This window comes from Lampetra fluviatilis, chromosome 60, assembly GCF_964198595.1.
Source record: "Lampetra fluviatilis chromosome 60, kcLamFluv1.1, whole genome shotgun sequence".
In the NCBI taxonomy this organism is placed as follows: Eukaryota; Metazoa; Chordata; class Hyperoartia; order Petromyzontiformes; family Petromyzontidae; genus Lampetra; species Lampetra fluviatilis.
The window spans coordinates 4,315,865-4,329,261 of record NC_136334.1 but is presented as its reverse complement, the minus strand read 5'-3'; the positions used below and the strand labels follow the sequence as shown (position 1 = coordinate 4,329,261).

The following is a 13,397-nucleotide window of genomic DNA, read 5'->3' as shown; positions in this document are numbered from 1 at the left end:
GTATTGGTCCTTATTTGCGCACGGTGTGTTTTTCCTCGGCTGGTAAAGCCCGTTCAGATTGTTTTATCCCGTCAAACTCAACACATCTGTCAAAAACGTTGCGGCCTTAAACAAGGAACAAGTATAACCCGTAAAAACAAAGTTTTTCACTATAAATCCTTTATATGCGTGGCGGCTAGAGTCCTCTCGTCCTCTGGCTTGAGATGGCTGCCACCAATGGGTCAGATGATTGCATGGCAGCATTAAGCAATTGGTAATTAAATATAATATTTTTGTCCTAAAAAGTGTAAAATTTTGGAAACAAATTTTCACCAACATTAATTGTCACGCACAACGAGTCTGTGTGCAAAATGTCCGCTCGATTGGATCACGGGAAGTGGGTTAAAAAGCGACCTAAAGATTTGCACGGTCCTAAGCAAGCAAGCGAACTTAATTTAAAGGATTTAAAAATAAATGACAGTCGACGTTGCAGACAATGGCCCTTCTTCACAGCAACATGCGTTTTGCAATTAACCCTTTTCCATTCCGATGACGTCGGCGTTACGCATACGCACTCGTGTACATAATCAGTTTTTTTCCCGGTTCGGCAGAAAATAAAAAAAATATATAAAGTAACTTTATCGGTACCGAGGTTCTCACAAGGCCATGCGGGAGGGCGTGTGTCACAGTGTCGGCGCCGTCTATCGCAGAGTACGGCGGTCGTGTCGCTACAGTTCTCTGCGGTGAGTAACGGTGTCTTAAAAAAAAAACAACGATGCAGCTGTACCTCTTTATATAAAATTAACGCTGAGACGCCCGTGCGTTCCGGGATTCAGCGGTGAGTGGGACACCACCCAACCAAGCAACTTGCGGTCACGTCTCGGCAGGGGAAAGGGTTTGAAATGATCGAACGCGTCACCAATACTTACTGGCAGGGCAGCCTTTCTCGCCTTCCACCTTCATGTATCCAGGGCAGCATTCGAACTTCACCATCCTGGGGAAGGAGACGATAAAAAAAACAACAGAATCAGAATGTTTATTTATACTGTGGGAGGAATCAGATGAGCTGTTAAGCTTTTATATTCTCAGGTTTTTTCGGTAAAGTCACCTACGTGACTTTACCGAAAAAACCTGAGAATATGAATCATTGCAGTCACGAAAGCTTCAAATCTAGAACTGTTAAGCTTTTTTTTCCACAGATTTCCAGTTTGGGGCACGCGGTCACAACGTTACAACAACAAACAATACAAAAGCACAAGAGGGGTGCAGAGTACAGCTTTCTTCTTGGGTCACATCGCGTAATGCGCCGTTAAACCCGCCACCACCTGCCACAGCCAATTGTAGCGAGGTTTGCCGCGTAACCAAGACGTGCAAAATTCGCGTGCCGAACCCTTACAGAATAGGCTGCCTCGGGTGGTGACGGGTTTAACGACACATTTATAGTTACGCGGTTTAACACACACACGCAAAAAAAAAAACTCATGAAATAATATCATGTTCTTTGGTTCTATCGGTAAAGTCACGTCGGTAGAAAATAATCGATCACGACGTTTCGATCGCAACAAAAGCGACAGTCATCAGGTGAAACAATCACGCCTCGGAGTTGACCGGCCATTGGAACTGTCCACCATTGGGTATTGCCAAGGGGGAACGGCTGTAACACGGCTTGCCAAGCCTCCACCGACGTTCAATGCGTGTATCTGAAGCGCTTTAGTGGCGGAGGCGCAGGAGGAAGAGTGGCCGGCGGCGAGAGGGGTCACAACGCCGGTTGACCGATGCAGCAGCGATGTGTCTGGCAACGTTGGCCAGCGCTCCGAGTCAGGCTCTGGGACTTCGCGTGGCCGTGTGCTGGCGCGTTCGCACGAGTGAACGGTGAACTTCTTTCGCGCCGTACGCAGCCAACCGTGTTAATCGGCGGTGCAGGAGGGTGAGGTGTGAGTGTGAGTCTATGGTGTGAGTGTGAGTCTATGGTGTGAGTGTGAGTCTTTGGTGTGAGTGTGAGTCTATGGTGTGAGTGTGAGTCTATGGTGTGAGTGTGAGTCTATGGTGTGAGTGTGAGTCTATGGTGTGAGTGTGAGTCTATGGTGTGAGTGTGAGTCTATCGTGTGAGTGTGAGTCTATGGTGTGAGTGTGAGTCTATGGTGTGAGTGTGAGTCTATGGTGTAAGTGTGAGTCTGGTGTAAGTGTGAGTCTTTTGTGTGAGTGTGAGCCTATGGTGTGAGTGTGAGACTATGGTGTAAGTGTGAGTCTATGGTGTGAGTGTGAGTCTATGGTTTGAGTGTGAGACTATGGTGTGAGCGTGAGTCTATGGTGTGAGTGTGAGTCTATGGTGTGAGTGTGAGTCTATGGTGTGAGTGTGAGTCTATGGTGTGAGTGTGAGACTATGGTGTGAGTGTGAGTCTATCGTGTGAGTGTGAGTCTATGGTGTGAGTGTGAGACTATGGTGTAAGTGTGAGTCTATGGTTTTAGTGTGAGTCTATGGTGTGAGTGTGGGTCTATGGTGTGTGTGAGTCTATGGTGTGAGTGTGAGCCTATGGTGTGAGTGTGTGTCTATGGTGTGAGTGTGCGTCTATGGTGTGTGTGAGTCTATGGTGTGAGTGTGAGTCTATGGTGTGTGTGAGTCTATGGTGTGAGTGTGTGTCTATGGTGTGAGTGTGAGTCTATGGTGTAAGTGTGAGTCTATGGTGTAAGTGTGAGTCTATGGTGTAAGTGAGCCTATGGTGTAAGTGTGAGTCTATGTTGTGAGTGTGAGTCTATGGTGTGAGTGTGAGTCTATGGTGTGAGTATGAGTCTATGGTGTAAGTGTGAGTCAATGGTGTGAGTGTGAGTCTATGGTGTGAGTGTGAGCCTATGGTGTGAGTGTGAGTCTATGGTGTGAGTGTGAGTCTATGGTGTAAGTGTGAGACTATGGTGTGAGTGTGAGTCTATGGTGTGAGTGTGAGACTATGGTGTGAATGTGAGTCTATGGTGTGAGTGTGAGTCTATGGTGTGAGTGTGAGTCTATGGTGTGAGTGTGAGTCTGGTGTAAGTGTTAGTCTTTTGTGTGAGTGTGAGCCTATGGTGTGAGTGTGAGACTATGGTGTAAGTGTGAGTCTATGGTGTGAGTGTGAGTCTATGGTGTGAGTGTGAGACTATGGTGTGAGCGTGAGTCTATGGTGTGAGTCTATGGTGTGAGTGTGAGACTATGGTGTGAGTGTGAGTCTATGGTGTGAGTGTGAGTCTATGGTGTGAGTGTGAGACTATGGTGTGAGTGTGAGTCTATCGTGTGAGTGTGAGTCTATGGTGTGAGTGTGAGACTATGGTGTAAGTGTGAGTCTTTGGTTTTAGTGTGAGTCTATGGTGTGAGTGTGGGTCTATGGTGTGTGTGAGTCTATGGTGTGAGTGTGAGTCTATGGTGTGAGTGTGTGTCTATGGTGTGAGTGTAAGTCTATGGTGTGAGTGTGCGTCTATGGTGAAAGTGTGAGCCTATGGTGTGAGTGTGTGTCTATGGTGTGAGTGTGAGTCTATGGTGTGTGTGAGTCTATGGTGTGAGTGTGAGTCTATGGTGTGAGTGTGAGTCTATGGTGTGGGTGTGAGTCTATGGTGTGAGTGTGAGTCTATGGTGTGAGTGTGAGTCTTTGGTTTTAGTGTGAGCCTATGGTGTGAGTGTGAGTCTATGGTGTGAGTGTGAGTCTATGGTGTGAGTGTGAGTCTATGGTGTAAGTGTGAGTCTTTGGTTTTAGTGTGAGTCTATGGTGTAAGTGTGAGTCTATGGTTTTAGTGTGAGTCTATGGTGTAAGTGTGAATCTATGGTGTAAGTGTGAATCTATGGTGTGAGTGTGAGTCTATGGTGTGAGTGTGAGTCTATGGTGTAAGTGTGAGCCTATGGTGTGAGTGTGAGTCTTTGGTTTTAGTGTGAGTCTATGGTGTGAGTGTGAGTCTATGGTTTGAGTGTGAGTCTATGGTGTGAGTGTGAGTCTATGGTGTAAGTGTGAGCCTATGGTGTAAGTGTGAGTCTATGGTGTGAGTGGGCGTCTATGGTGTGTGTGAGTCTATGGTGTAAGTGTGAGTCTATGGTGTGAGTGTGAGTCTATGGTGTAAGTGTGAGTCTATGGTGTGAGTGTGAGTCTTTGGTTTTAGTGTGAGTCTATGGTGTGAGTGTGAGTCTATGGTGTGAGTGTGAGTCTATGGTGTGAGTGTGAGTCTATGGTGTGAGTGTGAGTCTTTGGTTTTAGTGTGAGTCTATGGTGTAAGTGTGAGTCTTTGGTGTAAGTGTGAGTCTATGGTGGGAGTGTGAGTCTATGGTGGGAGTGTGAGTCTATGGTTTTAGTGTGAGTCTATGGTGTGAGTGTGAGTCTATGGTGTGTGTGAGTCTTTGGTTTTAGTGTGAGTTTATGGTGTAAGTGTGAGTCTATGGTGTGAGTGTGAGTCTATGGCAGGGGTCGGCAACCAAAATAACAAGAAGAGCCATTTCTTTCCAATTCGGTACAAAATTCAGTATTTCAAGAGCCGCAATGCATCTATGTACATACTGTACATACGTACATATCGTCAAGAAGCAGCCCGCAAAGAGCCGCATGCGGCTCCGGAGCCGTAGGTTGCCGACCCCTGGTCTATGGTGTGTGTGAGTCTATGGTGTGAGTGTGAGTCTATGGTGTAAGTGTGAGTCTATTGTGTGAGTGTGAGTCTATGGTGTGAGTGTGAGTCTATGGTGTAAGTGTGAGTCTATTGTGTGAGTGTGTGTCTATGGTGTGAGTGTGAGTCTATGGTGTAAGTGTGAGTCCATGGTTGCGCCGTTCGCTTCATTGATCAGTATGATCGATCACTCGATCGGGTGATCGATCACTTCAATCGATAAATCAACGCCACCCGCACCCATTGATTTCACCAGGCGAGAACACACTCACGGTAATTGCCTTTACTCGCAGACGCGACCTGCGAGGCATTGAGTTAAGCAAAGGGAGTTTGTTGATGTCGCTGTTATTACATTCCTCCCAGATATTTTATTCAACCGTGGGTTGCACAAAGGTGCTGGTCGCGTGATCACAGACGGCCACCGCAGAGAGGGATCCCAACACCCCGATCCCCCAACCCCCTCTTGTACGCTGCACGACCACTAGTATAGAGGTGTAGAGGGCACTGGGATAGACGTCGAGAAGGTACTGGGATAGATATGTTTTGCACTAAATGGAGACGGGCCTATGAATCAAAGCTGCTAACCGTCTGCACGCTTGCCGTGTGAATCCGGGGGTAACAAGTGTTGCAATGCATGGATGAGAAGAGTTCATTCATCATTTGACTTTCAGTCATGGCACACGCATTTTTCCCAATTCTTGGCATCTTCATTAACGTTCATCGCACGTTATTTAATTCATTGATTTGTTTTTCTTCGGCGTATCGCACTGCGCAGCCTCAAGTGTCACCACGAAGATGGTTTTCCGCTCAGATCTTGCCATATTCACGTTATCTTTGTTGACGAGCCCATGGACGTGTGTGTGTGCACGTGCGAGGCGGGGAGCGGTGGTGCGGCGGTCAGCGCTATGCTGCGCTACGAACCCGGTGACCCGAGTTCGATTCCCACTCACGGTCAACACCAGTGACGATTATCTGGTCCTGGGCCTCACCTAGGACGACTCAGCCTCACATGAGTACCTGGTGCGATGTGTATAGATCGCCACTGGTGAGACAAAGGCCGTCGGACGTGGTGCGGGCTAACCACCTCCTCATGTACCGTTCCGGGCATCATTGGTGCTTGCTAACAGCACTTGCCCCAACAGTCTCTTTAGGCTATACGGGGGATCTTTTTCTTTGTTCAGTGTGAGGAACGGAGGTGCACCGGTGAGCACGCTGCACTACGAGTTGGATTCCCGTTCACGGCCAACATCACTGACGATTATCCAAATCGGTTCCGGGAATCCCCTAGGTTGACTCAGCCTCAAATGAGTGTGGTGTGTACAAATTCGCAATGGACAGACAAAGGCGGTCGGGCGTGGTGCTGGCGGCCCTGGTGGCCTTTCTTGGCGGCCCTGGTGACCTTTCGTGGTGGCCCTGGTGGCGTTTTGTGGCCACCCTGGTGGCCTTTCTTGGTGGCCCTGGTGGCCTTTCATGGCGGCCCTGGTGGCCTTTCATGGCGGCCCTGGTGACCTTTCGTGGTGGCCCTGGTGGCCTGTCGTGGCGGCCCTGGTGACCTTTCGTGGCGGCCTTGGTGACCTTTCGTGGTGGCCCTGGTGGCCTGTCGTGGCGGCCCTAGTAACCTTTCGTGGCGGCCCTGGTGGCTTTTTGTGGTGGCCCTGGTGACCTTTCTTGGTGGCCCTGGTGGTCTTTATTGGTGGCCCTGGTGACCTTTCATCGCGGCCCTTGTGGCCTTTTGTGGCGGCCCGCTGACGTGCGGCTCCCATCGACAATACACAAAGAGTGAAAACCACCCCCCACAGCCATCATCATCATCATCGTCGTCGTACTGCTGCTGTCCAAACCCCCAATGGTGTCAAACGGCGTGGCGGGAAAAAACTCACGCTGACTGATGTCTCGTCAGCGAAAGTGCCCTCTCCCACACCCCACCTCCACCTCTCTGAAGATGAGCGAAGAACGATGCACGCTAACAGTCTGTGAAACCAAAAAAATGGCTATCTGGGGGGCGATTTTTGTGTTTGTAAAAAAAAAACCATCGGCGTAGAGAACGCGGATTGACACAGTGCTCTGAACCTGGCAGAGCGCGCATCTTGCACGCGAACTCCCGGGGCGCGTTATCGCACGGAGAGAGTCAGAGCCACGCGGGGCCCAGAAAGGACGCCACTTACCCTGATCCTCGCGAGCAATCACAGAGGCATCGAGCCCAAGGCAGGGGCAGACCTAGGCTCGCTGCTGCCAAGCAATTGGCAGCGCCCTTAGGGCGAACCACGCAATCGGTGTGTGTCCCCCCCCACACACACGCACACCCCCAAGGGCAGATATCGGCTGAGGTTTTTTTTGGTAATCTGGGAAAAACTCTACCCCTCCTACTTTCCGTTTAATGTTTTTGTAAGTGTCTTTTAGTTTTTTTAAACGGAGGCACAATTACTCGGTTTGTTCGCCTGTCCAACCAATACATTCTCAGAAATGTTGAGAAGTCAATAATAATTCACATTCCCTCTGCACGAGCAAGGGAATTGAAATAATAACATCGTCGTTATTATATTCTTGGGTCTTTTGGTAAAGTCGCGTACATAGGTTAAAAAAAAAGAACAGAAAAGAACAAAAAACTACGACGTTTCGATCGCAACACAACACCACTGCTGTCACGAAAGCTTTAAGTCAACGTCGTTATTATGGTTGTGTTTTTTTCCACTTCGAATCGCCAAATATGTCTACGCATTTTTTTGTTCTTTTAAGGCCACACACCTAGTGTTATTGATGGATGTATTGCGTTTTTTTGTTGTTGTGTTAATAATTAGGCCACTCAATTTGGGATTCTGCCAGCGGTGTCTGGGAATCCTGTTCCACTTGAACTTTGCGAGGACGCTTGCTGCCCTTGCTCAGTCTAACAAGTAGTGGGATCCTTCTGCGACCAAAGTTATTCATTATAAACATTTGTTTTGGGTTATATCGCGTAAATATATAAATGTGTCGTTAACCCACCACCACCCGACACAGCCAATTAGTAATAAGGTTTGTCAGGAAAAACAAAACGTGCCAATCAGTTACTGCTTCAGCACACCGCTTGTGTGTTGGAGGGTAAACCCACAACATTTACACTTTGAGTGCTGTTACGTTCCGCTTGCAATTACAAAGCAGCATCATCATGCGATTTATTCATTATAACTCGACGTGATTCTGTGCCCTCCCGCATAGACTTGTGGGAGCCTCGGTACAGGTGGCTGGGGGCCTTCTCACATTGACATGCTAATCTCTCACATTTACATTCACGTACAAATTCCTTCTCTAGCTCCGCCCACTTACCCTTGGGTTGAGCCCACCAAAATACGATATGAACTCTTGTTGCAGCAGCTCTTTCTCTTATGTCAGCAGTTCTCCTGCTGTATCTGTTCCACCCGATGACGGTTGCTTGTGTTGCAATCGAAACGTTGTGATTTAATTTTTTTATTTTCTACCTACGTGACTTTACCGTAAAAACCAAAAAGTATTGATCCCTGCAGTCACGAAAACTTCAAATCTAGATTAAAGTTATTTAATGTTTGTGGGTTTTTTCGGAACAGGAAAGGGTTAAGAAGCCCAGTGTCAGGTGACACGGAAAGTTTGACTTCCTTTATTTTTTGCTTGACATCCTTGATCTCGTCCTGACGATGCTTGACGCAGTTTCAAGCGTAAACGTCGCATTCAACTTCTGCCGAAATCGGGTTGCGAGAACTCTGTTCCTTCAACTCGTCGGCGAGCCGAAACGGTGACAATTGGCGTGCCGTTAAACGCTTGCACGGGTGACAGCGTCGTGAATTCGGCCGCGTCGGGTGGCGAAGCGCTAGCGACCATATTCTTAGGTTTTTTCGGTAAAGCCACGTAGGTAAAAACATTAAAATTAATAAAAGTAAAATAAAATAAAAATCACGACGTTTCGGAGGCAACACAAGCTTCCGTCTTCAGGTGGAACAGTCACAGCCACGACAGCTGTATCAAGTAAATGAGAGATTGCAAGAGCTACCACTCCGTATATATAATGGTTGGAGAGGGGGGAAGGGCCAAGTACAGCACACTTTTTGTTCATATGGTAAGGTGAGGCTTAAGAGGGTGAGCCTAGCGACCACACAAATGTGGCCAGATCGATGCGTGGCCAAGCCCAAAAATCAAGTCGAGCTGAAGTAGAGGCGCCACGGCAATGTGCGCAAGATCACTGTGAGTGTCACTTAGAACGAACGCAAAACTTCACTCCGGGCTTTTTTCATTCACGAAATAAAGAAAATGATATCCGATCGATAGAGACACATCTGGTACTTCCAAAATGAAAATAATCTAAGCCCCACGCCAGACTTATTTCCAGAGAAAACTGATCTCTTCCATGAACCCCCCTTTTCCTGTCCCCCGCTTTCTCAACTCGAAGAGCAGATTTTATATATTACATATATATATTCTGCCCCCTTTGCAGGCACAAAAAAGCGGATCGACACAGTTCGGGGCAGCAAACATCAGGATTCGGAATTCAAGTAAATTATCGATTTAACGCTTTCGTGACTGCCGGGATTCATCTTCTTGGTTCTTTCGGTAAAGTCACGTAGAATGGAAATAATAAAATAATAAAAATAAAACAGAATAAAATCGTTGTATTATTTATTTTATTATGTTTTATTTTTATTATTTTATGTATTTTATTATGCTTTATTTTTATCATTTTAGAATGGAAATTCTACGTGACTTTACCGAAAGAACCAACAAGATCAAGTTAATTAGTTTTTGTCTTTATTCCTCCGGCAAGTAGCTAGACATTTTTCTTCTTGTTGCTTGGACGGTAATCAGCGACAGTAGCCAGAGGTGGGACAAAGTCATTGTTATGCAAGTCATCAAATTCATGACTCGAGTCTGACTCGAGTCCAAGTCACATGACTCGAGTCCACACCTCATAGGTGGGACAAAGTCATTGTTATGCAAGTCCAAGTCGAGTCGCAAGTCATCAAATTCATGACTCGAGTCTGACTCGAGTCCAAGTCACATGACTCGAGTCCACATCTCAGAGGTGGGACAAAGTCATTGTTATGCAAGTCCAAGTCGAGTCGCAAGTCATCAAATTCATGACTCGAGTCTGACTCGAGTCCAAGTCACATGACTCGAGTCCACATCTCAGAGGTGGGACAAAGTCATTGTTATGCAAGTCCAAGTCGAGTCGCAAGTCATCAAATTCATGACTCGAGTCTGACTCGAGTCCAAGTCACATGACTCGAGTCCACATCTCAGAGGTGGGACAAAGTCATTGTTATGCAAGTCCAAGTCGAGTCGCAAGTCATCAAATTCATGACTCGAGTCTGACTCGAGTTCAAGTCACATGACTCGAGTCCACATCTCAGAGGTGGGACAAAGTCATTGTTATGCAAGTCCAAGTCGAGTCGCAAGTCATCAAATTCATGACTCGAGTCTGACTCGAGTCCAAGTCACATGACTCGAGTCCACACCTCTGACAGTAGCTGAACACCAGATGGGGAGGAAACTTGGCCCCTGTCCTTTCCATTTCTCCGCGACGCACGGCGGCGGGGATGCGTACGTACCGGGCTCGAATCGATCGCCAGGAAAGGCGAGGGAATTAAAAAAACAAATAAGATATCTCTCCTGTGATGGATTTCACCGACCGAGGTAAATGAGACGCGTCCTCCAGCAGCGGCGCTGGAGAGGAGACGGAATCGAAAACTTTCGCCAACGAAGAGACGGGGCACAATCCAGAGGGCAGACAGAGGGGATCAAAGTGCCAGAAACGTCGCCTGTAATATCATTTTTATTTTGAAGGCCACACACACACACAGTTGTACGTATGTATGTTGAACTTCTTTTGCACCCTACGTAGCCAATCGTGCTAACCGGAAGTGCGGGGACAGGATAACAAACGATGGGTCTCTGTGTGAGTCTATGGGTCTCTGTGTGAGTCTATGGGTCTCTGTGTGAGTCTATGGGTCTCTGTGTGAATCTATGGGTCTCTGTGTGAATCTATGGGTCTCTGTGTGAGGCGATGGGTCTCTGTGTGAGTCTATGGGTGAGTCTATCTGTCTCAGCGTGAGTCTATGGGTCTCTGTGTGAATCTATGGGTCTCTGTGTGAGCCTATGGGTCTCTGTGTGAGTCTATGAGTCTCTGTGTGAGTCTATGGGTCTCTGTGTGAGTCTATGGGTCTCTGTGTGAATCTATGGGTCTCTGTGTGAGCCTATGGGTCTCTGTGTGAGTCTATAAGTGTCTGTGTGAGTCTATAGGCCTCAGCGTGATTATATGGGTCTCTGTGTGAGTCTATGGGTCTCTGTGTGAGTTTATGGGTCTTTGCGTGAATCTATTTATGTATGTTTGTTGAACTTCTTTCGCACCATATGTAGCCAACCGCGCCAATCGGAGGTTCGGGGGGGATGGACAACAAACTAAACGCAAAAATCAGTTCTAAAGAAATTCGTTTTCAAACGAATGTATGCATTGAGTTGTTTGTTTGTGTGTTATTACTCAGCGCAGGTTTGTCCAGGAACACAAACCATCAATAAAAAAACAATCAAAGCTATAAAAATTTTTCATAATGAAGCAGTCAAAGGATGAAAAACCGGAGGGACCCAGGGAAAAATCCACGCAGAGAAAGAGAGAACAATCAAATTCCGAATGTACAGCGAACGTCAGGGTCGGGATCGAACCCACGGCTTCCTGTATACCAGGCGAGGTAGTTAACATCTCCTAGCAATCGTGATGATGATGAGAGAGAGACACGCAAACTCCAAATATACAGCATACGTCAGGGTCGGGATCGAACCCACGACCTCCTGTACACCAGGCGAGGTAGTTAACATCTCCTAGCCACCATGATGATGATGAGAGAGAGAGAGACACGCAAATTCCAAATATACAGCAGGCGTCAGGGTCGGGATCGAACCCACGCCCTCCTGTAGACCAGGCGAGGTAGTTAACATCTCCTAGCCACCGTGATGATGATGAGAGAGAGAGAGACACGCAAACTCCAAATATACAGCAGGCGTGAGGGTCGGGATCGAACCCACGCCCTCCTGTACACCAGGCGAGGTAGTTAACATCTCCTAGCCACCGTGATGGTGATGAGAGAGAGACACGCAAACTCCAAATATACAGCAGGCGTCAGGGTCGGGATCGAACCCACGACCTCCTGTACACCAGGCGAGGTAGTTAACATCTCCTAGCCACCGTGGTTTAAGAGATGGACAACATCGGGAGGAAGGCAGCAGCTGGAACAAGTGGCTTAACAGGATCTGCTTCAGGCTTGCGTGGCCGCTAATGTAGAAGATATGTGACGGCCACAGAAGATTATTGCTGGATACAGTGACATTTGCCAATGTGATTTGTAACTTTGATCATCACCCGTGTACTGATTGTTCGATGTTAATGTGGCCTTTAGATTTGAAGGACCACTGCTGTGCTGTGTTTTCTTGGTGTGCTAAGGAACTGCTTTGTTGATGTTGCTGTTGCTTTGTCCAATGTTCATAAATCGGACTGATATAATGAAGTTATTATTTATTTATGGTTAGTGACTTGCTTAACTTTCCTATGCTTTGCACTCCCATCGTGTTTTTGTATCGTGTTTGCTGTTGTAACTCGCTGACCACCCTGGACATCTGTGAACAAAGAGCTTTGTAGCTCATCGGATTCCTCTTCCTGTAGTCTAGAATAAAGATTCTGATTCTGCAGGATGGCGTGTCGGTAGGTAAAACGACTGTGGACAATTTTTTCAGAAAAAATTGAGTTAAAATGCATGATAATTGTTGTTTTACCCTTTTATCTGGCAACAAAACTGCATTGACCACAATACCTGCAGTCAGAATGCAAACAAAAAACACAACTCTGATAATGTATGCACTGTCCTTGAAGTTGATTGGTCCACACCCGAGACAGCTTTCCTTAGAGCCTAGTCTCACATGGTGTTGGACCAGATGACGCCAAAAGGCGCACAACTCAAAGACAATGCACCATCAGAGTATGAGAGCTCGGGGCAAGCATTTACACCATTGGAACCTCATTTGCCAGTAGCAAAATATGATAATTGTTTTTTTTACCCTTTTATCTGGCAACCAAACTGACACCTTTTTTTTGTTGCCAGATAAAATGGTAAAAAAATTTTTTAATCATATTTTGCTACTGGCAAATGAGGTTCTAATGGTTAAAATGCATGATTCGGCTTCTCCCCTGTCTTCTCATTAATCTTAGTCGTTATCTTCCTTATTTTCTTCATCTTCGTCCCCTCCGTCTTCTTAATCATCAACTCATTCGCCTTCTTATTCTGCTTTGTCTCCTTCATCTCGTTCATCTTATTCGTCTTCTTCTCCTTCGCACAGCTGATGTTGCCGCAAAGCGGCTGAATGAGTCTTTCCGACAGATGCTGTTCTTCACCTGAGGACGGCTGCTTGCGTTGTGGCCGAAACGTCGTGAGAATTGTATTTATTTATGTTTATTATTTTATTATTTCCCTTCTACGTGACTTTACCGAAAGAACCAAGAAGATGAATCCCTGCAGTCACGAAAGCTTTAAATATAATTATTTTATTATGTTTTATTTTTATTATTTTATTATTTCCCTTCTACGTGACTTTACCGAATGAACCAAGAAGATGAATCCCTGCAGTCACGAAAGCTTTAAATATAATTATTTTATTATGTTTTATTTTTATTATTTTATTATTTCCCTTCTACGTGACTTTACCGAATGAACCAAGAAGATGAATCCCTGCAGTCACGAAAGAAGCTTTAAATCGAAAAAGTATCATGTTTAAAAATACGTCGATTTGAAGAAACAAAGTAAGTTGTAGTACTT

At 46.5% G+C, this 13,397-nt stretch overlaps 1 protein-coding gene across 3 annotated transcripts in view; it reads right to left on the bottom strand.

Annotated features, from left to right (window-relative positions):
* Positions 1-13,397, bottom strand: part of LOC144950911 (transforming growth factor-beta-induced protein ig-h3-like) — a 254,138-nt gene that overhangs the window by 210,812 nt on the left and 29,929 nt on the right. For all 3 annotated transcript variants that reach the window (XM_078881080.1, XM_078881079.1, XM_078881078.1), the window contains exon 4: positions 909-973. In XM_078881080.1, the coding sequence (XP_078737206.1) occupies positions 909-973 (65 nt within the window). The remainder of the gene's footprint in view (positions 1-908; positions 974-13,397) is intronic.